The sequence below is a fragment of the Eublepharis macularius genome, chromosome 10 (genome assembly GCF_028583425.1).
Source record: "Eublepharis macularius isolate TG4126 chromosome 10, MPM_Emac_v1.0, whole genome shotgun sequence".
NCBI lineage: Eukaryota > Metazoa > Chordata > Lepidosauria > Squamata > Eublepharidae > Eublepharis > Eublepharis macularius.
In genome coordinates this window covers 88,760,777-88,785,573 of record NC_072799.1, presented here as the reverse complement: position 1 = coordinate 88,785,573, position 24,797 = coordinate 88,760,777, and the positions used below count along the sequence as shown (strand labels likewise).

Sequence of the window (24,797 nt, the reverse complement as noted above, 5' to 3'; positions counted from 1 at the left end):
CCCACATTTAGTTTGCCCACAAGCCAGCATCTTCTCAGATTGACCTTTCATTTTTCTCAGTGCTTGGGTCAAAAAAGGCTCTCTACTCCTGTTTTTAGTTGTCTGCTAATAGTCTTGCTAGTCAAATTATTGTGAACAGAAATATAGTTCTCATTTAACACTGATAACTCTGTGAATAATTAACAATATGGCTAAGTACCTAACGCTACCATCTTAAGCAGAGTTTCATCCTTCTAAGCCTATTGAGTTCAAAAGACTTAGGAGACTGTAACTCTGCTTAGGAAGAGCTGTAAAGTACTAATACTTATAAGAAGTTGAATTACAGACTATGAGAACATCCCATTGCACAAACATTCAGAAGCAAACCCAAACTCCTCACTATATGGATGTCTTGTGAATGCCTATTAGGGAATTTGTGGTTTGCAGTTCTAGCTTAAGTATAGAACTGGGTCAAATTTTGGGGGGTGGGAAGCAGGCTAAAATTATTCAGATAAATAATTTCCTGACTCCTTTGCAAATTGCCCTCAGGATGTTCCATCTACAGGGAAGATTTTTTTCATGCATGTTCTTAGGTTGTGTTTCATTTAAAACCAGTATCTAGAGAGCTTGGGAGCAGGCGAGCAGAATTCTTTCCCTTTCCTGTACTGGTGGTATTTAATTTCTAGAATGTTCATCTGCTTTTTTCCCTTTAAGGCGCTGATCTTTCAGATTATTTCAATTATGGATTTAATGAAGACACCTGGAAAGCATACTGTGAGAAACAAAAGAGGATACGCATGGGACTCGAAATTTTACCCATTACCTCAACTACAAATAAAATTACGGTAATAAATAGAATCTCTGGTGTACCATAATCTGGAAATACTTTAACTTCCTGAAGTTGGCATAGTACCGTGTCCACAGTGAGTGTTAGAAGTCCTTGTGTGGTTCAAAGCTCATACCTTTACTTCCTGTCCCCGTCATCCAGAACCTTTGCTCCATTTCTGTGTTGACTTTGTGTTTATAGTGTGGAGTCACCAAGCTACAACTAGCTTATAACATGTTGTTAGCTGTAATGTAGCCCATCAGTCCATAATGTGGTATTTTAATGGGCAATGTGTTATTTAACTTAGGCCGAAGACATTGCTATGGAAGTAACGCCAGGGGCTGAGATTCCAGATGGCAGATACAATCTTTTTAAGGTGAATGTTGGTAAACTTTCCTTAGTCACTCTAATTACTGTTTGCCATTTCACTTCAAAGAGCTGAGTCCAAGCAGAAGTGGACGTAGCTGTTTTTTTCAAGTTTTTTGATACATTGTCCAGATTTGTTGCATGTGAAGTTCAGTAATTTCTCTGTGGTTGCAAGCCCATGATTGTACAGCCTAATTTACTAATTATTGCTGTTGCAGCTATATAACTTTTTGTATGCTGCGTTCTTTTAGTAAGATAAAACATTTATTACTTTAAAGGATATATTGTCTAACGTGAGTTTTGATGTATCTTTTCTGTCTAGTAATTGTTCTGAGCATGAACGGTCAGTTGGATTAACATTTTTTTTGTCAAAATCAGGAATGACTTGTTGCTGTATTCAGGGGTCTCTGGAGGAGGTATTTAGTACTCCAGACACTATTTCAGGGGCCAGAAAAAACATAAGGTTAGCCTCACCTAGCAGGTCTGTGGTTTTGAGGTTGCCATTGATTTCTCACCCTCTCACGAGTCCTCTAGAATGCACTTGAGTGTTAGTACTAACTGTGCTGTGATTTGGAATCAGCGAGCAATTTCTCTACTTCCTAATACTTTCATAGCTAGTGCCAAGTCAGAAACAAGGTCCTACCCCCCTTCTGTGCATGCCAGAAAACTTGGGGAAGGGAAGTTTGTCTCTCCAAGCCAGCGCTGAGTGAGAAAACCTTTCTCTCAGTTCTTTGCCTTGGGTGGAGAATCTGGGGAAGAGTTATTCACTTTATTCAGGGTTCAGTTACAGGTAGCCCCTGGGATTAAAAAATGTGGTGGTCATTGGCAGCTATACTGAGGAACAAGTATGCTCTCTAAAAATCTCAAGAGCTAGGTTGACAGTAAAGCTTTGCCTTGCTAGGAGTTTTATGATACAACAATCTCTAAAGTACATGAAATGCACATAGAAGCTAATAGCTGAGGGTTTTTTTTTTAATGAAGTGATATTTGGAACTTTTTTTAGAAGGACACCTTAATTTGTTAGGGCCACAAGGAACAGTATTAAGCTGTAGGATGGGCCTTTAGTTGGTAATTCCATATTTTGTAGTTGTTTAATATTCTGTGGTATTCTCAAATCCATCCCCCCACCCCCCGAATTGTGTGTGGATTTTGTCCCCATTTGTAGTTTTTTATACTTTAGCTCAGAACTGAGGGAAAATATAAGTTAAAGCTCTATGAGATAGAGCTCTGTTCAGTGCATAAGTTTGCACTTATTTTCCAAAACAGAAACAAATTGTAAACTGATCTGTTATGGGTTTTTAATCACACTCTTCCTCCAAGAAGCTCATGTCAGCTTTTAAACCTCAAAATAATTTTGAAAGGTAGGGATTTGCTCAAGACCACCTCATGAGTTTCAGAATTAATAGAGCAGGAGTTTTAACCTGGGTTCCCCATTTTCATGTCAAACACTCTGCAGGATCTCGGCTGTCTGTGCACATTAGCAGAGCTGGAGCGCTCCTGGACCCAGAGCTGCTTTGAATTCTGTGATTCAGTGATGGCTGGTAGAGTTTCCTGTCAGCTTTATCTGGTGTTAAGGCTGCACCCTTGTCCAAGATTCTGTTCTAGTTTGTTGTTTGTACTTTTTGTAACATGAAGATTAGAGTGTAGAGTGTTAAGCTTTACATGGGAGCATCCCTGGGAGAGTCTTGCACCAGTACACCATCAAGGCAGTTTAAAGATCCATTGTCCATTACTAAGTCCTTTTTGTTCAAGCCGAAAGTCATAGGGGCAGTTTGGCCCAGGTCATAATATATCTCTATGAAATTTGGTAGAATGAGGAACCATAATGTGTTAGTAATTGTGGGTACTTGTTCCTTTTTATTTTATTCAGAGTGATCTTGTTCTAGCTTGTGAGGTATAGTGGTTGAGTTTCATAGCAGGATCAAGACACCCAGGTTTGAATGCCACTCTGCCATGGAAGCTTGATGGATGACTTTGGATCAGACACATGCTCTCATATTAACCTATCTCACAGGGCTGTCGTGAGGACAAATGGAGGACAGGAGAGTGCTGTAAGCTGCTTTGAGTCCCCATTGGGGAGAATGGTGCGGTGTAACTGAAGTAAATAAAGACACTGCTAATGAAGAAACTTTTATTCTGAAGGTACAGCAGGGCAGAACTGGAAATGTGGAGAAAGAAATCTCCCTGCCGCCAACCAAAGTCGAGTTTACGTCTCCTCCTCCACCCTTATTCAAGACAGGGATCCCCTCCAGGTCAGTCGAGCAGTCTTATTTTTAAGCTGTTTATTTTTTTTAAAAAATGGAGAAAAATTGTTGTCATATTATCCTAAAACTTCTTATTTATTTATATAATTAAAATTAGTATAATTTAATAAAATCAAATATTGGGGAAAGCCAGGAATGCTTTGGTATAAGCCGTGGTAGGAAAGTTTAGTTCCTTGTTTTGTTTATCGGTGCTTGATAACATAGAAGTAGATGGATCTGAGGATCATTGCGCTTCCATGTGTCAGCAAATGTCAAAGGCCATTTTAAGTGTTCTCATTATTTGTTCTCTAGTATTTTGTACACTGACTTGTAAATACATGAGTACATTTTTATAATTTCATATCTGGGCACTGATTAGCTGCAGAGATCTGTACAGAGAGATGTCTTTCTTTAAATCTTATTTGTTCTTTTGTGCTAACTAGGTTTTTGCCTGAATTGGAGTAATCTGTTCAGTCTAAGCTTCTAGCCGTGGCCCTCCTTTCGCTCAAAATGACTTCATTTTAAATTTCAAAAGCTAGGATCATACTTCATAGAGTTGTAAAAAGTATGATCCAACGAGATGTGTTCATCTCTGAGCATTTGAAGAATTCTCCTTTGTTGTTACCTTTCAGGCTTTTTCTTTTCTATAAGCAATTTGCAGATCTGGTGCAGGAATTATGAGAGGAGGAAATACCAATGGCACATGACGCTTCTTTGATTAATCTTTAAAATAAGTTATTTTTTAAATAATGTCATATAAATATGTATTGAAGAACAAAAGTTAAATACTCTTTCTTTAATGGTAATGCTCAACTTTCCAAAAGCGTAAGTTAGAACTACCTGCGAAATAGAACTATATAAAAAAAATTAAGATTTTTGAAAGATCTACCAACTTTCATGCCAGACAGTTTCGCTCAATATAAACCAAATGTCAGTGGTGAACATGCTGCTGTTATGTCGTGCCTGTTTCATATGCACAAATGTGTATCTGCTGCCCGCTGAACCTGATCTTTGTTAAAGAAGATTATTTTATTACTAGTTTATATGGAATAGATAGCTTGAGCTTTTTATCTCCCTCCCCTGTTTCCATAGCCTGCTTCATTTCTTTTGTTTTGGGATTCTTGATTTTGCCATTATTCAAATCAGTCAGCTGCTCTTCTGGGAGAGTGGTTTGATTATCGACATGGTGTTCCCTCAAGCAGCACGCAGCCCGGTCCTTTGCTTGTTTACTCAGACATAAGCACTGTTGAATTCAGTAGAACTGTCTCCCAAATGAGTAGGCATAGGATTACAGCCTGGTTTATGGTTATTTTGCACATGAGGCTGCTTTACATATGTTTTGTTGTTGTCATAGAAGTTATTGGTCACTGTTCTGCATATGTTACCAATTTCTTTGGAATTGGCAACTCTAGAAATTTACACCATAATTACTCAAAAGGAGCAGATGAAGGAGAGAGCCATTTAGTTGAGAGAGCACCATTGTATGATTTTTTTTTTAAAGGTCATTCTGGGTGGAGCTGGAGACGAACTGCCATAGTGTGATAAATGTTTAATGTCTCCCATCCTCCCCAGAGAGGCCTTAGAAGGGGGAGCACTAAATGTTTGTTTTATGTTTTTCTGCATTTATGACCATTAGGTGGATAATTTGAAGTACATTGTTTTGTGTTTCTTTTTTCCATGAAAATGTTAGAGTAGGTTGGAAAACCTTGCGTTTCTAGAAGTTGACTATTTTCAATAAGGTTCTGAAAGTACAGTACTAAAACTAAGGACTGTGCGGTGATTGGCTTTGGGCCAATTGGAATGTATATTTGGTTAATGTACTTACTAAGGTACAATAATACTGTGAGCTTCGTAGCACTTGTGTTGCTTCCTTCCTTGTATATGATGAATATTCAAAAACTGCAGCTATTTTTATGGAGCATGGGGACAATTTTGTCAGTGTAGTGTTTATGACCATTGTTTTTTCATATAGCTTTGGAGATTTACTCCATGTTCTTCACCCATAAAATCAAGGAAATTTAAGATAGCAACATTATAAAAATAAAATTGGTTTTAAATTTGATTAACAAAGAGGAATACATGTGCTAACCCTTTAATATAAACACATTGATAGCTCTAGTCTCTCACTTGAACTCATGCTACTGATTGGTGCTGGATAATGGACGCAGGGTGAGGGGAAAACTAAGGTGATAAAGGTTCAGGAAGAAAAGAATCTGTGAGAACAAGGAAAGGTAGAAACATAAGAAAAGAGAGACCTGGAAAATTTATCTTGCCAGAAACAGCGCCTCGTCTCAGTCGCAGACAAGCACTGCTACCAGAAAAGTCAGTTCAGGCATCGGGAAGTGGCAGGAACGATATGGGCGGGCTGAATCGCCTGAGCTAAGGTAAGAAATATTTAAAAGGATATGATCTTTTTCTTGTTGTGATGCCAATTTTATCATCAGTTAGATAATATCCCACAGGAATTTTGAAAATATGAGCTGGACAAGTCTGATATGTGGCATTCTTGACTTAAGTACATGCCAAATTGCAGCACGTCCTTCTGCCCATCTCTTCCCCCATGTATTGGCAGTGTAACTATAGCTTATAGTCAATAGCTACATAAAATTCACCCATATGCAAGAAAGTTTATATATCTCTATGCAGTGTGAATTTAGAGTACAGTAATGGGCTTCATAAAACTAGTCCAGTTGCTGTTTCTCTTTCCTATTTTTTCATTTATGTAATTTTTAATCCTTCTTTCTCCTATGATGAACTCGTCTTTCACATTGGAGTGCATAGCAGACTACACTGCCTGCAGACTGGTTTGTAAAATTAACTTAGTTTTTAAACAACTGCTTTGTGAAAATACAACGCATAGTTTCCAAGCAGGGCTGTCCTTGCAACCTTCTCCTGTCTTACTGATTCTGCTGGGTGTGCAGCCCTCCTGCCCCTCAGGCGGCCGTGCTTGGCCGCGTCCTGTGGGGATAGAAGTGCGGTTCAGGAGCTCATGCTGCTGCTTTCACCCTGTCCTGCCAGGAGAAACAAAAACAATCACGGTTTGGAAGCTTTTTGAAATAAAGTTTTATATTCTGTTTATTTCAAGTTGTAATATAATCTTGACCCAAGTGTGAATTCTCAGATGATTTTAAAATTTAACTGGATGAAGACTCGAATAGTAGAATTGAGTCTCTGAAGAGAGATTATGCATACCTGTTTTCTGGGTTTGTATCCCAGCCTGTCCCATAGTTTTTAAATTATGGAAATATGTAACGTCTCAATTTAAAAAGAGAGACAGTGTGGTGCAGTGGTTAGAGTGTCAGACTAGGATCTGTCAGACTCTAGGACCAAATCCCCACTCTGCTATGGATGGTGGGTGGGTGGGTGACTTCAGGCCAGTCGTACGTTCTCAGCCTAACCGTCTCACAGATTTATTGTGAGGATATAATGGAGGGGAGGACAACAGTGGAACCTGATCTGGGTCCCCACTGCGGAGGACGCTGGGATATAAATGAGGTGCATAAATACTAATGCGGTGCAGCTATAGATTTAGAATGACAAATTGTAAAAAAAATAATAATAATTTTATTTGTACTGTTTTTCAGCCCAGTAATAATTGTCAAAAAAATCCTTGCCAATGACTTGTACCTAACATCCCATGTTTTTCCAACTGGTTCTGATTTTGATTATCTCATATCTAGTCACAATAGATATTGGATGGAAGTATTGGATACTGGATGAATTATAACAAACACCACACTTATGGAAATGCTGGCATTTCAGCAAGAAAATACTTAATTCACTTTCAGACTAGTTTTATGCAATGGAAGAAATGGAATGTTATTATTTATTATCCGTTTGTTCATCCCAAACTAGTCTATCACTACTCTAAGGCACTGGTTCACAACTTCCACAGCCTTCCTAAAATTTGGTGGAATGGTATCATCTGCATAAGGATGACACGTCTGCCCAAATCTTGCAGTACCTGTCCCCAGAAGTTACATTTAGATATTAGGTAGCAGACAAGATAGATCCTTGACACACCTCATGCTACACAGTCCATGGGTTAGACTATTAATCTCCGAGATTTAAAAAACAAAGCACCAAAATATGGAATCAACACAGCCCCATGTCTTGCTTCCAAGTTAAATCCAACTCTGCTATGAAATTTCCTGGGTTACCTTGTGATATTTACTATCCCTCAGCCTAAACTACTTTACAAGGTTGTGAGAAAATTGAGGGGGAGAGACACATATGCCACTCTGAGCTCAAACATTCAAAAAGTTATTTATTTCCCTTGCTTCAGAGTCTTCACTAGAGGAAAGTGCCATTCTTATGTACTCTAGTTTCCTCTCATATTTGCTTTCCATCAGGTTGATTGCTAAGACTATCTGATATGAAGTAGATAAGAATACATCTGTGGTGTTTACTCAGTTAGATTGTTAGAGTAACCAAAACATTTTGATACATTTAGAAAACTACCCCTAATTGGGCAGTAGTGTTTATAATTAAACACATTTAAATAACAGATGCTTTACAAAAATCTCAGCTGGTAGTGCTATCTTGGAAGCGTAATTCCTTCATTTGTGAGAGAAGAGGGGATGCCTCTAAAGAGGTTCCCTGCTCTAACATGCATGCATCATCTAAAAACTAACTTCTGGATTAGATCATACCACATCTTTTCTGGTGGCATAGGAAGGAAGTTGTCCTGTTAGCTTTTTATCACCGTAATCCTGGCATAGCCTTTTTGTGCATCCCTGCATGCCAGTTGTGTCGGTGGAAAAGCTGTCAGGTTCCAACCTCCCATTCTCCCCTCCTTTCTGGACTATAATTTTATTCTTCTGAAGACTTCTATAAATGTAAAGAGATTTATAATATATTTGTCTCATCCTTAAATCTTAATACAATAGCTGAACTGTAACTAGAACAAAATTTGAGTCCAGTAGTACCTTAAAACATGATAAACATTTTTCAGGGTATGTTTTCATGAGTCAGAGCTCACTTTGTCAGATAAAATATTTCTAGATCATTTCTGAAATTCTTACAGATGCTTTTGTTTGTGTAGTAGTAATAATGATGCTGGTCTCCAATTGTTCTCTCTCTTTAAATCTGAGTAATATGGTTGGTTTGGAGTTTATGTTACAGTTCCTAGTCTGATTATTTGAAATGGGGCTTATTTCCAAGTATGTATATACTTTGTAGATGAGATATTTAGAACATTATATGTCAGTCTCCAGGTTTTGATGGCTTGTGCAGGTTGTTTGGAATTGTTTGGTCTGTTTATCCTTGGGTGTTGTAGGCATTGATATTGGCTAAATACTTTGTTTCCTAACTACACATTTTAAATTTGTATTATATCCAACACTGTATTTAGCGTTTTGGTGTTTTTAGATTAACTTTGAAGTTTTTGTTCTGCTAAGTGTTGATTAAAATGATTATAATGAATTTGTACAAAATTAGTAAGGCTTGGTCTCCAAATAGAGGCTTATGAACCTTTTGATCTCCAGTCTATCTTCTAAATACTTCTTGCTTTTATATAGGCAGTGAGACTCTTGTGCTGGAACCACCTCCCAGCCGTCATGTTTTGTCAACCTTGGGGGCCTCCCCAGACCTCACATAAGGAAGAGGGGTTGTAAATGGGTTGCATCACATGACTCCACTCTTCTCTCCCTGGAGTGCTGCTGGCTGGAACTGCAGGCAGCCCACCTCCCTTTTCCTCCCTGGTCTGTTTTTGGAGCCTCCCTTTAATCTTCCCCCCAGTTAGTCTTGGCACTACCCTCTTAAACCTGCCTGTATGGCATATGACATCACCTGGGTCAGGGATTGGAGTACCATGTGTCACAGCCCTGTGCCCCACCCCACCTTTCTTCCCCCGGCCCTCATTGGCCCACTGCAGGTTGTTGCTCTGGGGTATCACTTGCCCCTGGCCTATCCTCTGCTTTGGCTCAGTCCCGCCCTCCTGCACCAAGCCCCACCCTCCTGGCCGAGCTGTTGCTGGAGCCCCCAGGCCATATGACCACCTCTGAGGGGTTGGGCTCAGCCCTGGCACTGCTGCCAAGCCTGTGGTGCCAAGTGATGATGCCATCTACCATCTCCCCTGTCTTGAGCAGGCACCACAGATCCCTGCTACTGGCTACCATGCAAATGCCATCCTGCCACTGCGCTGCTCCTTCGGTGGCTTGCAGAACTGCGTGGGGGTCATTGGGGCCTCATTCGTCACCCCCCATGTCGGAAGGAGGGGGCACAGTCCCAAGACCGCACTAGCTGCATCCGGGCCAGCCAACAGACCCCCCACATACTTATTGCAGCAGCATCTTTCACATTTTCAACACATCATCTATGACATTTTAATTTGATTGTGTTAATATGTTAATAGGCTTTTATTGTATTTGTTGGAAGCCGCCCTGAGCCTGCTTGTGGGAAGGGCGGGGTATAAGTTGAATAAAATAAATAAAATTTCATTTGAAATTATTGTTAAAAAGTAAAAAGCTCTTCATTGTTTCCATTGAAGCAAGTGACAAAGCCTGTTGTGAGAAAAAATACAGTGGGGTCCAGAAAGGGGAGGGCAGGCAGGCGGGCATTGCCTCCGTGACTGATCCTGGCTGGGTGAAGGCAGGGGGTGGGCATCGCCACCTGCTTCACTCCTGATCCCGGCCGGGTGAAGGCGGGAGATGGCCATTGCCAGCTGCTCCATGCCAGGTCCCGGCTGCATGAAGGGGGGGGGGGGCGGGCATTGCCACTTGCTCCATGCCTGATCCCAGCCAGGTGAATGAGGGAGCGGGCATTGCCATCTGCTCCGCTCCTGATCCCAGCTGGGTGAAGGCAGGGGACAGGCATTGCCGCCTGCTCTGTGCCTGATCCCGGCTTGGGCTTCCTGCCATGGCATGCTCTCTGGAGGGACAGGCTGCCTCTCTGGGCTTCCCTCCACGGCAGCTCCCTCTGGAGGTGCACCAGGGTAGGAAGTCATTTGTCAGGAATATGGTTTGCCTTTTATATAGTAGGATTTGTATTCTGCACATAACATAGCTTATTTTTTACTTCCTTTCTTTGATTTAGTAATGTTAAAATCATATACTATTATTGCCAAAGAATTTCCTTTTTTTCTTTTTTTGGCTACACTTTTTATTAGGGACTAAAAAAGAAAATCTGTTCTTGGATAACAACTAGAACTTTCCCTTTCCTAATAACAATATTGAAAATGTTTTGTCAGATACCCTGTTTGTAAGCTGGTCATATGTGAGATCATTTACTACATAATTAACCGATAATATATGTGTTATGAACTCATTCCCACTGGCCTCTCCCCTGACCATCTAAATTTTGGGAGGTAAGGATAATTGTTGTGAGAGAGCTAATATTTTGGCTTTGGCTGATTTGAAGAGAATACTTTGGTTTCATTTGACTTGTTTTCTTTGGGTGCTGTTCAATCCTATTTAAATGCGTAGGATTTCTGCCATTTACTTCAAGTGAGATGTGACTGTAACCTTTTGTGTAGAAATCGCCCAACAAAGAAGGTTAGGGTCTTGCTTCCCTTATGTATCTGTCCCCATGGTGAATGTTAGAGCAGACTTGGACAGCTTCCTGTTGATGCATTCGAAGGGTTTATTTTTGGAGGCAGAATGCCCAACTAAAGAACAAATGTTGACAACTGCTTGTCTTGTCATCTTAAGAAATACTACCTGCTTGAAGTATGGTTCTTTGCAGCCGCTTGATGTTAGATCAGGAATCAGCAACTGGAGGATCCAAAGCTGAATATGGTTTGCTGAAGAGAACTCATTGTTACCTGGATGCCAGAGAGGAGTTAAGAACAGTGGAAATAGGACTTTTGGGGAACTCTCTTTGTGGAGGTGGATCTGGGATTAATTTAATCCATTTAGCATCTCTTATTCCAAGTTGCTTATTGAAGTATTTGTTAATGAACAGCTCATATTTGTAATAGGTAGACTATGTTCTATAGAACTAATAAATATTTCATCACTAACTAACTTGATCTTATTTAATCATGCAGTTTCATTTAGAATGTCAGTATGTTTCTTTTCAGTGAGAAAGGATATGCCAGTGCAGAATAGATGCTTTGAAATGCTTTTCTTTATGTATTGCTAATATCTGGGATTCTTAGATTTTTAATGCCTAAAACAAGAGTGTAGAGTTGGGGAGTCATGCATCATACATTACAGAACGTTATAATATATTTTCCTTTATAAGTGATGAAAAAGCAAGAAAACTCCATCTGCACTGAATGATAGCTTTTAGAAACCTCTATTTGTTGCTTATATGTTCTCTGAGATGCATTTGCCTAAGTCTTCCTTTTGATGACTTTGCTGTTTCGTATGCAAAAGTGCCAGTGCTGGTTATGTCCATGTTTCCTTTTTGCAGAAGGCTCTCTGGTACAATAGATGTGATTGGACAGACAATCACAATCAGCCGAGTAGAAGGAAGGCGGCGTGCTAATGAAAACAGCAACATACAGGTTTGTTGTTTCCAATTTAGACAGATCTAATTCTACAAGTGGGCTTATCTTCAACATAAAGAATGAAAAAAATTGATGTATCGTTTTAAAAAACTTTTAGTGTAGTGTATAAGTGCCTACAACAAAATTTTAATGGATTGGTTTCAGCCAACATTCACTTAAAAAGATGAGAGTCATACTAGTCTTGCAGCAGTTCTCAGGCAAGCTAAAAACAACTTGTTTCCCCTCCCACCCACGCACACTTTTCCAGACTTCTTCGGAGCCCTGAGGGCAGGGCTGTTGAAGCAATTCTAGCAGGTGCACTTTTGCAATAAAGAATGGCTGGAAAGGAGGTGTGTGAGGTGGGGGGGGCGCGGGGGGGGGTTCCATACTTTTCCAGGCATCCTTGAGTCTTTGATTGCAAGTTGGCAAGATTTCAAAGGCCCAGGAATGGTTGGCAAGAGACAGAGCAGTCTCCCCTTGACAAACAACCTTGAGGATGTTTGTCTGCTCTCCGAGAACTTCAGTAAGACCTCGTAACGTCTTGCTTAGGATCGATCCAGAGCCTTGCTTAAATGAGGTAGTCTTAACCAATCTGCAGAAAGACAAAGGGGATGGAACCAAATTAACTTTGCAAGGAACGGTGTGCCAAAGCCTTGGCGCTGCTACGAAGCAGGCCTCTTTCCCCTACAGAAGCTGAAAGAGCATGGAGCCTGTCCAAATTATCATAGCATATGTGAGGGGAGATGGTCCGTAAGGTGAACGGGTCCAAATCAGTTAAAGGGCATTGAAGTTCAAAACCAGCACATTAGGTTGGACCTAGAAATTAACTGGAAGCCAATAAAAGCATATCAGATAGATGTAACATGATCAAATTGGCTTGCCTCTGTTAAAAAGCAAGCAGCTGCGTTTTTAACTCCTTGAAGCTTTTTAAAGGCAAGCCCCATCCAGAGGTTACGGGAGTCTGGAAGTCACCAGAATGTGTAATTGTGACCAGGTTAGCTTTCTTCAGGAAAAGGTGCAGCTTGTTTATTAGCCTAATGTGGTACTGCCTTTGCAGTATTGGGATTTTGCTGGATTTGCTTGTGCACCATGATGTTGAAAGAGAGGGAAGGGAAATTGGCAATAATTTCAGACACTGATATGCATGCATTTCCTATGTGAATTATTCTCATTCTCATTTCAAATGAGAAATTCTAGAAATGTTTGTCACAGTTTCACAAATGCTAATTTATTTCTCATGCAAGTTTTCTTTGCTTGTATTATTCTAAAAAAGCATGTATGCATGTATGCTTATAAGCATATTTGCTTATGGTTTGTATTTTTCATGGAGAAACTTTTTCTCCTGTTTCTATAAGAAAGAAGTGTGCGTGTTTTTTTTATTTCAAAAATCCTTTTCAAGAATAAGCAATGAGGGATAGTATGTGTATTTTACCCCTCCTTGAAAGGACACTTATAACATTTTTTTATTTTTATTTTTAGGTTCTTTCAGAACGTTCTAGCACTGACGTGGATAACAGTTTTTCCAAGCCCCCTCCGTTTTTCCCTCCAGGAGCTCCTCCCACCCATCTTCCACCACCTCCTTTCCTTCCACCTCCTCCATCTGTCAGTACTGCTCCCCCTTTGATTCCCCCACCAGGTAAAAAGGGAGAAAACAGCAGTGTTCATATTTCAGTACTTTTGTCTTTGCATGAGATTGAGGTTGTAGTGTGATTAGAACTTTTTATTATTAATAATAATTACCATTAAGGATAGTTGCTTAGTTGGCACAAATTTTCCAGGTTGCCTTAGGCTATTCTGTTATGTCCGCTGCTCACAAAATGGGGACTCCTCTTTTGGCATTGAGTTTTGGGACACCTTTATTTTAGTTTTCCTTTATTTTACAATTTTCCAGTCTTCGCTAATTTGCATTGTCTCATTCTCTTTGCTTTACTGAGTTTGCATTTGGCTGTAAGTTGCATTGATATAGGAACTGCCTGTTCATAGCTTTTGGGCAGAATCAGTTCCAAGGAAGGTTGCCAGTTGGGGTAGAAAGAAAAAAATGGTGATGTTGGTTTTGCTTCCATCACTATTTATTTAGCTAAGGAGCAATTGTAAAGAGGTAATTCTTCACAGACACTGAGGCTATAGGGGGAAAACATGCATTTTCCCCCTCAACATTTCCTTCAGAAAAATAGAAAATTTTGGAACAGATTGGAATATACACAGTATATAATAACTGTCTACAAGCTTGAAATACAGAATAATTTGTTAGCAAAATGGTATATGTATTTCTAGTATACATAATCTTTTATCAAAATGGGTAGCTGTGCTAGTCTGTCTGTAGCAGTAGAAAAGAGCAAGAGTTCAGTAGTATCTATAAGACAAACAAAATTAGTGGTAGGGTATGAGCATTTGTGAGCCACAGCTCAATTCTTCAGATACCAGAAGTGAGCTGTGACTCAACGAAAGTTCATTTGATAATCTTTTATATCATAGTTACCAGTAGATCACATTTATGAATATATTATAGTTTACTCATAAGTTTTTGCCAGTTAAGAAATAGGAATATCAACACTGAATTTTGGTGGAATAAGTTTTAGAAAGCAGATACAAGTCATGTGTTTTACAAATGTCCATTAATTATTCTTTTGTTATCCATACTTGTTCACTCAAAGATAAAAGATACCACAGGATAAAATTTCCGCATGGACTCTAGGTGCTTGTGCTTTGATTTCTCAGAGATTATATAGGAGTTGACAATATAGAATTAGTCACCTCTTTAATAAACTATCTCTTATATATCAAAGGCATGAATATTGAAGTATCCGCCTTTAATAATAGATTGGTAGAAAAAAAATATGGATGGTGGCTTTATTAAATAAACTAACTTATAAAAGAGAAACAAAACAGCCTCAGTCCAGCAGATCTGTTTAAAAGAAACCCTAGATTTTGTTTACTCAGTATTAGTCAGAAATCTCTTGACTGTACGGTACCATTTGTATGTGGGGTTTGTGTGTGTAACATATTTTCTGTATTTGGAAAGTAGTACTTCCAGGGGAACAATTTACATTGGCAAGGTGGTGCGGGGGGGAATGGGTGGCCGCTCCCCATTAAGCACTGCAGTCCCAATCAGAATCCTCCCTCTTCCCTTCCCCTGCTTGGAATAGCTTTGAAGAGATGCAAAATCCAGTTCTGGATAACCAACACCTCAAAGGCATAAAGTACCATTGCAGAAACATTCATCTGTTAAAGTTCAGATTTAAATATCTGCGTGTGTTTGTCATGCTTTCACTGATGCACGTGATTGAAGGAGAGGATTGGTAACATTTGCAAAGATTTATGGCATGTGCTTGATCAGAAGGTTACCTTTGCTACCTTTTTCCTTTTCTGTGTATTTGAAAATAATCATTAAGAGGGCTTGGCTCTTTCAGGCTTGTTTTAATTGTGCTACTGCCAGCTTTTTATCTTCAAAGCTCTGCCCAAATTGCATCTGCCCATTCCTCCTTGGTTTAAAGGGGAGAAGGTGTCTTGTTACCTAATATTAACTTGGTCTACTGGCCAGAAAGTTTTTTTTAAGTATTCAAATATAAAACATCCTTCAGAAGATCCTTTGAAAAAGGATCTCGCTTTGAAGTTCTAGTCTGTTGTACTGTATTCGCTTAACCACTTGTGTGCAAACGCCTTTTGAGACAAAAAGAAGTATCGTTGTTTGAAAATTCAATCCTAGAAAGCTGCGTGAATGCTATAGAAGAAGTCACTGTAACTGACTTTTTCAAAAAGATGCTGAATTAATCTCTTCAGGAATTACAAATTTTAAAAAGACTTTTTTGCCTGTGTTTACTTTCCTGTGTTGTCACAGGAAACTATTTAAAGACGCTGGTGTGACCATTCCCAGCTTACAAAATGCATGTGTTGTTATACTTATGCTGCTTTATGAGAAATCTTTTGGCTGTGATAGCGAATATGACCTCATGACACCATTCCCATTTTCGTAACTAGAATCCTAGGCAGCGAAGTGGTTTAAGGATCAGGGTACTCACTGTAGCTCAGATTAATTCTGATTTCATTTCACATATCTGTATTACAAATTTGAGGACTTCTTATTTTGTTAATGCTAGCACACATTATGGCCCAATTAACATTAACTTGTAATTTTACCTTTTGAAATTGCGGTCTTTTTCTGTTAACGTTGAGGATATAAAGGCACAGGTGGGTTGAAACGCTGGATTGTGCATGCATATTGATACACACATAACAGATTTTAAAATACCAGTTGTTTATGTGTGATATAGTTTATAAGCGTATAGTCTTTTGTAATAGTAATGAGTTGGATCCAAAAGAAGACTCCATGGAAAGAGTTGGCAGAGTGGCTCTCGCCCTGCCTTCCTCTTCTCCAAGTAGCTTGCCCTTTTGTCCCCAAAGCAAATCATGGAGAATTGGGAGAGCCTCACAAGCAAAATGTGCTATAGAATGGGATGCTGCAGCAACAAGGGGAAATCAAAATTTCCTTGCTCTCTCCATCACTGATGGAAGTCGCAAGTGGAAGAAAGAGGAGAGTGGACTCTGGTGCTTTCTTGTCACTGCAGCACTCCATTGTGTGTGGTTTTGCATGGGCTTTCCAGATCCTCAGAGAAGAGTTTCAGGACAAACAGCTGCTTGCTAGGGGAAGGCAGGCAAAGATTCACTCCACCAACTCCTCCTGCTGGGCATTCACAGATGCTGCTCTCCCTGCCCCCCAATACCTCCAAAAAGCTAGTGGAGTTATGGGAGGAGCCCAGTGAACAATGTACAGCTGGACATGGGGGTGCTCTGAAGAGCAGGAAATCAGACATCACCCTCTTCACTCTTCTGCCAACAGAGTTTCTGCTAATTCAGAAGTCTCTGTTGGTATAAGAGGGGCCTAGAGGTAATGTTGCTTGATTTTTCCCTCTCTTCCATGCCATATGCTGTGACATATTTGGGAGATCTTGGAAAGATGCTGGTTGAAGAGGTGTGTTAGAAAGATCAGCTGCTATGAGCACCTTCTGCTCATGATTCATAGGATCTGACTCAGGGGTTCCCAATGTTTTTGAGCCTGTGGGCATCTTTGGAAATCTGACACAATGTGGTGGGTGCAGCAACAATATGGCTGCCACAAAACGGGTACTGCAGGAGACGGAGCCAGCCACAAAATGGCTGTTGTAGCTTACATTCAGTCACACAGTGATGATCCTTATGCAGTTTCTGCCAAAGCAATATTTTAAAAATCTGCACAGCCAATCAGAAGCCATGCAATGGAAAAGCCCCACCTACTTTCTAAAAACACTTGGCAGGCACCAGAAAAGGCATCGGCCGGCACAATTGTGCCCAAGGGTATCACATTAGGAACCTCTGATCTAACTCTCTATTAGACTTACACTCTGGCTAATAGACATCTGGAATACAATGAAGGCTCTTAAGTGAGACTTTCTGTGATTGTTAGGAAATTGGTTCTGCATATTCCATACTGACCATGACTTTTCCATATAAAAGAAGTGATCTGTTAACCAAGGGAAGAAGCAAATGAACTTGTCAGTGTGGAAATTGTGTTATTTTCTTAAATAGTGACCATACTCTAGAGAGCCCTGTTCTGCCCACCCGGACTGACTTGAGTGCAGCATTGCTTTTCTCTGTTTTGTAGACCGTAGGTGCCGAAACACTGCATTGCCCTTGGCAGAAATCCTGCAAACTCTGCCATTTGCTCTTCTTGTATCTCTAGTCCAAAGCCGCTATGGATTGATGCTACTTGAAATTAATTTACTACCAACTCTTGGCTGGTATTAATTCAGTGATGGCCTGAGTGCCACGATGCCTGTTTTGAAAACTAGTCAATCAATTTAAATACATTGTTGAAATGACTGGGTTAATCTTCTTTGTTTTTAGGTATACCAATAACTGTGCCACCACCAGGTACATTTATTTGTTCTAAAAGTGTCTCAAAGTAGTGTGAAACATAGTGTGGTATCCATTTTAATACACAGGGTGTTTCTCCCATTTTCTCTCATTTTTTAAAAAAGTGCACAATTGTCCGTGATGAAACCTGTTATTTTAACTGTCCATATCAGATAATTCGAGAATGCCATAGAATAAGTATTTTAAGTGTGAGGTTGTCTGGGCTGTGCTACAAGAGCTGTCTCATTTTGTTTGTATCCTTCATGACATCCTTTTTTGCATAGATTTACTTTAAAATACTCCAGACGTACACAGCGTGCAGCATTTTTTCTGGAAGTAATTTCCTGCTTTTTCAATTAAATATTTCAGGCTTTCCTCCCCCACCTGGAGGACCACCACCTTCCCTTATACCAACTATAGAAAGGTAAATTTTATTTTTTAGAATAAACTAACATCACAAAAAGTGTACTTACTATGTGTATACGCCTACTACTTTAAAATGTAATTCCGTCAAATGATTTAAACTTAAAACAAGTTTTGAAATTTCAGCATCCCCATTTTCTTCAGTCTCTGAATAGAGTTAGACTTCATGCTTGTATGTGTGTTCTCCTTCTCACATTTTGTGGTTCCTTTTCTTTTTTCTGATCCAGGATCAAACTCTAATTTGCCATGATGTTAACATTTGGCAAACCACAGTTACTGCAAACTGTAGTTGTCTCAAACTAGAACTGGAAGTCCATTTCAGATTGTGTATGTGGAAGCTGTTGTCACTCATTCATGCAAAATTTACTTGTGCGAGGAAAGCCCAAGTGATAGTGCCCTTCATTACAACAGTGGTGAAAGTCTAGCATCTGCAGGACAAGAGTTTGTGCCTTCTGTGTAAACATGCACCACAGTGACGGTCAAAGAGGCTATCAAAATCAAATCTCAAACATGTTTCATCAGTCAGACTTGTGGAACTATAAAATGTGGGTCTTTTAAACAAAAGAATTGACCGAGATGAAGACCTAACTTAGCTTTTCTTCCAACAGTGGACATTCTTCCGGCTATGATAGTCGATCAGCTCGTGCATTTCCATATGGTGGTGGTAAGTGTTCCAAAGCTCTGTTTGATACAGGGTTGGGTGCTTAGGTAGCGGTACATTTCAGCTAAACCCTAATTTTGCTGTTACGGGTAAGCTAACAGCCAAGTATGCAGAATATTCACCTAGTTTTCATATAACTTGTATTTTTATATGTAGTGCTTTCTTCTTGTAAGAATGTATTGATACAAACAAACTATCCAGTATGAAAATGGAATAACTCATTCCAGTTTTCTGGGAAAGACCTTGGGTCAGGCACACTTCAGCCTTCCAGGAACCACTTAATTTTTTTACCAAGAGCCTTGAGATCTTTTGTTTACAAAATGGCAGTTTGTTAAATGAAGCTAGTCATGAAATGGCAGTTTATATAAAAAATAAATTATAAGATTATATCTTGGTACACAAACAACCCTATACAGAGCCCTGGTAATATTATTTAACAACTACTTTTATTGTTTTAAATGCCAAAGCCCGTCATTTCTTCTTTCTCAAACTTATTTGGTATATAACTTGGTATATAATTGCTTATCCATTATCCAGACTATGTGCACTCCGTTGTACAATGGGACTTCTGAGTGGGCATGTATAGAATTGCCTTGTAATGTGAAGAAATTGTTATCATGCCGAAAGAACCACTCAGGCAGAAGTTTTGCATTCATTCTATGTGCAGGTTTTAAGTAGTTGGTGTTAAAATTGCTGATAGCCAGTCTCAAACATGAACGCATGTGTCCGTCTGTTTGTGATAGTACTTTGACTTGAAGTTTAAATCTTGGATGCTTTAGAAACATAGCGCTGAAAGGGATTCCAAAGGTCATCTAGTCCAACCCCCTGCACAATGCAGGAAATTCACAGCTCTCTTCCCCCCCACTCCCAGTGACTCCTGCTGTATGCCCAGAGGAAGGCAGAAGAACCTCCAGAACTGGAGGAAATTTTCTTCCTGACCCCAAAGTAGGCATCTAAGACAGGGCCATGAGAACCTACCACCAGCTCAGCCTTTCATGCACTCCCTCTTCTGATCTATGTACATTCATATTAAGTCAGAGAATCATCATAGCTGTCAGATGACCATCTAGCCTCTTCCTAAATGCAAAATTTTACGTTTATCCCTGTTGAAATTCATTTTGTTACTTGTAGAACACTTTTCCAGCCTGTCAAGATCATTTTAAATCTTGATTCTGTCTTCTACTGTATTTCCTACCCCTCCCAATTTATTATCATCTGCAAATTTAATGAGCATCTCCTCTGTTCCTTCATCCAAGTAATTTATACAGATGTTGAACAACAGAGAGCCCAGGACAGATCGCTGAGGGCACTCTGCTTGTCACTCCTCTCCAAGAGGGTGAGGAACCATTTACATGCACTCTTTAGCTGCAATCTATCAACCAGTAACAAATCCACCTAACAGTAATAGGATCCAAATCGCATTTTACCAACTTGTCAACCAGAATATCATGTGGATCCTTATCAAAAGCCTTACTGAAATCAAGATAAGCTCTGTCTGCTGCGTTCTCCTGATCTACCAAAGAAGTAACTCTCTCAAGAAAGGAGGTACGGTCAGTCTGACATAACTAGTTCTTGAGGAACCCTTGCTGGTAACTCTTAGGAATCGCAGCTGTCTTTTCTAAATAATCGAGGACTGACTGATTTGTTCTAGAACCTTTCCAGGTACGGATGTCAAGCTGATGAATCAGTAGTTACCCGGATCTTCCTTTTTCCCCTTTTCGAAAATGGGGACAACATTTGCTTGCCTCCAGAACTTCTTGCACTTCCATCTGTTCTCCAAGAATTCTCAAAAGATGATAGACAAAGACTCTGTAGTTCAATCAGCAAATTCCTTTAGTACCCTAGGATACAAATCATCTGGCTGTGAGAACTTGATTTAATTTGAAGTGTTTACATACCACTGCTATGTCTATCCTAGGCTGTAATTTGTTTCCTTCCTCATGTGTTCTCTTTTTTACCAAGATGAGCACAATTCTTGCAAATGAAGACTGAGGCAAAGTAGGAATTGAGTAGTTCTGCCCTCTCTTTATCGCCTGTTAAAATCTCACTTTCCCCTCCCCACAGTGGGCTTCTCACTTTGTTATTTTTTTCCTGCTCCGAACATAAACAACCATTTTTTGTTGTATTTAGCATCTCTCGCTAGCCTAAGCTCATATTGAGCTTTAGCCTTTCTAACACGCTCTCTACAAGCGCTGGCAATTTGTTCATATTCAGCCTTGGTTATACAGCCCTCCTTCCATTTCTTAAATGTCTCTTTTTAAATTATCTGATTTTTAGAATGCCATTTATGGAGCCACCCTAGCTTCTTTAAGTTCCTCCCATTTTTCCTTCTTGTTGGAATTGTTTGTGATTGTGCTGGCAGTATCTCGCTTTTAAGAAACTCCCACCCATCTTGAATTCCCTTCTTGAGTATTTCTGACCATGGAATTCTCCCCAGCATAACTTTGTGCTTGTTAAAATTAGCTTTTCTAAAACCCAACCTATATGACTATGTTCAGCTTTTTCCTTACCCAAGATCTTAAACTCCAAAATTACATGGTCACTACTACCTAGGATGCCTACTACTTTCACTTCATCAACAAGTTCTTCTCTGTTGATGAGAATCAAGTCCAAGATAGCAAATCCCCTTGTTTCCTTCTCTACTTTCTGGAAGATGAAGTTGTCAGCAAGACAAGTCAGGAATTTGTTATACCTTACTTTTTTAGCAGAGTTTGACTTCCAGCGGTTATCAGGGTAATTGAAATCTCAATGATGACTACGATCCATTTCGTTAAAACTTTTGTTATCTGGTCTAAGAGTATAACATGCAAGTCCTCTGCCTGGCCTGGTGGTTTGTAGCAAATCCCTACCATAATATCACTATTACTTCTTTTTCCTTTTACTTTTACCCAGATGCTCTCAACTGGCCTTCCATGTTCAGATTCATATATTTCCTTGACACCGGATATTATACTCTTCCTCCCTTCTTTCTTATTGGTCTATACCTTTTCAAAAAAGCTGTACCCCTTAATCCTAATACAATTGTGTGTCTTATCCCGCCAAGTTTCAGTAATGCCTGTTAGGTTGTAGGTCCCTTCCTGTAAGAAGACTTCAAGTTCCTCTTGTTTGTTTCCCGTACTCTGCGCATTAGTATAGAGACATTGGAACCTGTGGTTTATGTGCCTGGAGTCTCTGCACATACACTGGCTCCCAGCTCATCATTAGTGCTCTTATCACCAGCAATTGGTATCATACTAGTTTTAGGGGTTTTTATCTCCCTCCCCCACAGGATTTAGTTTAAAGCCCTCCTCATCAGATTTGTGAGGCTCCTGCCAAACACACCTTTTCCTACCCTCATGGGGTACAAACCATCTCCCGACAGAAGTGCTTCATCCCGAAAGCAGAGTCCATGGTCCAGGAAACCAAACCTCTCCTGACGACACCATCTGCGTAACCGGTTATTTATTTTCAGTATTCTGCTCTCTCTTCCTAAGCCACAGCCCTCAACAAGAAGTGACGAAATGTGCTCCCAGCTCCTTCAGCTTTTTACCCAGAGCCCCATAGTCTCTTTTAGTATGTGCTGGACTGTACCAGGCATATCATTTGTTCCCACGTGGATGAGCAAAAAGGAGTAATAATCTGTGGGCCTGATGAGTCTTTCCAGCCTTTCTGTCACATCCCGGGTGCATGCGCTGGCAGACAACGTAGCTCTCGAGATGACAGGTCTGCTTGGCGCACTGTAGCCTCTAGCCCTCTCAGTAGGGAATCCCCAGTCCCCCCCCACACGTCTCCTAACGTGGGGGGCACAAGCACAAGCCCTCTCATCCAAGGGGCCTGTGGAACTTCCTCTTTACACTGTGGCACCTTGGGCAGCCGTCCTTGTTGCAGGAGTCCAGACAGAGCCAGCGTCTGTGGGGATGACCTGGAACTCTTTGCTCAGCAATAAAGGCTCCGAATGTCTCCTGGTTTTCCTGCTCCTGTGGGTCACGTTCTTCCACCTGCCCTCTCCCTGTATTTGGTGCTCTTCCTTTTCCTGAGATACCTTCTTTTCCTCCTCCTTTTGCCTTACCAAGAGTGTGTCATGTGTCCTTTCCATGTGAGCCTATTTATACAGCTGTGTAATTGCAAACCCCGCCCCCAATTCAAGTCAGGTGACTTACCTTACTCAGAAGTCAGGTGATTCAGCAACCCCAGGAGAAAAAAAAGAAGAAGGGAAAACACACACTAGTCAACCCAAACCTCTAATCACTTAGCAAAATCTAGCAGACCCAGGGAGATGAGGGAAAACATACAGTAGCTAAAATACCAAACCAGAGTTTAGCAGCTGGTGGGTGTAATTGGCATGCTATTATATTGATATATCAATTGCCAATTAAAAAAAGCAACTCAGAAAAGCCTCATGGTGGTGTGGAGGGGAATGGCCAGCACAGGACGGGGGAATGGAAAATGGTGCTGCTGGGAAGGGAAGCAGGAAAATCTGTACTTCCCATGTACATGGTAACCAGCCTGGCCTTGCATGTTCTTTCCCAAAGCATCACAGCAAAGCAGGTTGAAACAAATCACAGAAAACACAATGAACCTCTGGATGGGACACAGAAGCATCACATCGCTGTAGGGAGGCTAAGCAGAATTACTCGTATGGAAGTGACAGTATGGTTTGATCCAGTAAGACTATCTTGATATCAGTATGTTGGATTTAACTCACTGTCGCTAGCAAAATTCACAGCCCCAGTCAGGGTAAATAGGAAACACTGGAGGAGGTAAATGGGCAGCAATCAAGACAGTCAAAGATAATTCCAGTCTAACAGTATGGACTGATTTCATTTTAAAGTTCTGTTGAAACTCTTTAGCTCTAAAGAAGCTGCCACCTTCCCTTCTGATGGTTTGTCAGCTTTTCTTGTAACTATTGAAGTTATAATTGAACATATGTATAATCAAAGCAAGCCTGCACAGTCTCTCTTTGCCTCGGCCACTGATGTCTGTTTCAAAACCCATTTTCTATGCTGCTATGTATTTAATCTCTGAATCATGGATTATTGCTCAGAGCTTCAGTCTGAGCAATTCCCTGCCTTTATTACTGTTATTTTAATTTAATTTTATTTTGTTGTCTTCCACTCTGCTTAAATAGCCATGATAAATTCTCAAGTGCTGAGAAGAAGGCAGGAACTTTGAACAAACATCCCTTCAGAGGGAGAAGGAAGTCTGGGGACTGTATCTGGGGACGTTACGGCAGCAGAGTAGATTAAGTAGTGTTCTCAAGACAAAGTGCGCTGCTTTCTCATCTCCTTTCACTGAGGCACAAACTGACTTTTTAAATCCCCCCCCCTTCTTTCTTTAACGTTCAACCTAACTAGCAATCTGCACATTTGGGATTTACTTCCTTCGTGCATTTGTCACTGGAAAATGCTTTAGCCTGAGAACTTAGCAGATACTATGCAGGCTGTGTCTCTTTCTGGTCCTTCTTTTGTGCACAACAGGAATTGAGGCGAGATGCACACGTCTCCCTTGACTTTTAGTTGAGTGCTCCTATCTTTTAGCTACTGCAAGGGAAAAAAGCGTATACTGGGCACATTGTTTTCAACCTGTCGTCCATTCATCCCTCAGAGTTTGCACTGTTTTCAAAATTGCAGGCCTTTGGCTTGAGCTCAGTTTTTAACGATAGTGGTGCTTTGGGACTGATACACAATTAAGTCACTCTCCCCCTTCCTCTGTCTCATGGGAAGAATAAAAGTACAGTGGGTGTGTGATTATGGGGACCAAGGAGCAAGACTGAAGCTGCAACAAAATGGGAGGAGCGTGTGTCTGTGAATGAGCAAACTCAAATTTTGCTTCATGTAACAAAAAGCAGATGTTCTTCAGAATCTATTAATAGGAAACAGATGTTTTGCTTAATGCATATGCACAAGCATTTTAACTGTCCTTCCAGTCTTGCATATTTCAGGGGGGTCTCTCACATTTGTGCACAGACAAAATATTATAGTCGACCTTTTTCCCATTAAA

General features: G+C 40.3%; 1 protein-coding gene across 13 annotated transcripts in view; it reads left to right on the top strand.

The window, feature by feature from the left end:
* FIP1L1 (factor interacting with PAPOLA and CPSF1) overlaps nt 1–24,797 on the top strand; it is a 51,022-nt gene that overhangs the window by 8,313 nt on the left and 17,912 nt on the right. For 5 of the 13 annotated variants that reach the window (XM_054989529.1, XM_054989530.1, XM_054989531.1 and 2 more), the window contains exons 7-15: nt 694–824; nt 1,113–1,181; nt 3,314–3,423; nt 5,691–5,798; nt 11,770–11,863; nt 13,325–13,481; nt 17,726–17,752; nt 18,104–18,158; nt 18,766–18,821. In XM_054989529.1, coding sequence (XP_054845504.1) covers nt 694–824; nt 1,113–1,181; nt 3,314–3,423; nt 5,691–5,798; nt 11,770–11,863; nt 13,325–13,481; nt 17,726–17,752; nt 18,104–18,158; nt 18,766–18,821 — 807 coding nt within the window. The remainder of the gene's footprint in view (nt 1–693; nt 825–1,112; nt 1,182–3,313; nt 3,424–5,690; nt 5,799–11,769; nt 11,864–13,324; nt 13,482–17,725; nt 17,753–18,103; nt 18,159–18,765; nt 18,822–24,797) is intronic. The other 8 variants (XM_054989524.1, XM_054989522.1, XM_054989523.1 and 5 more) reach the window with 4 other exon arrangements.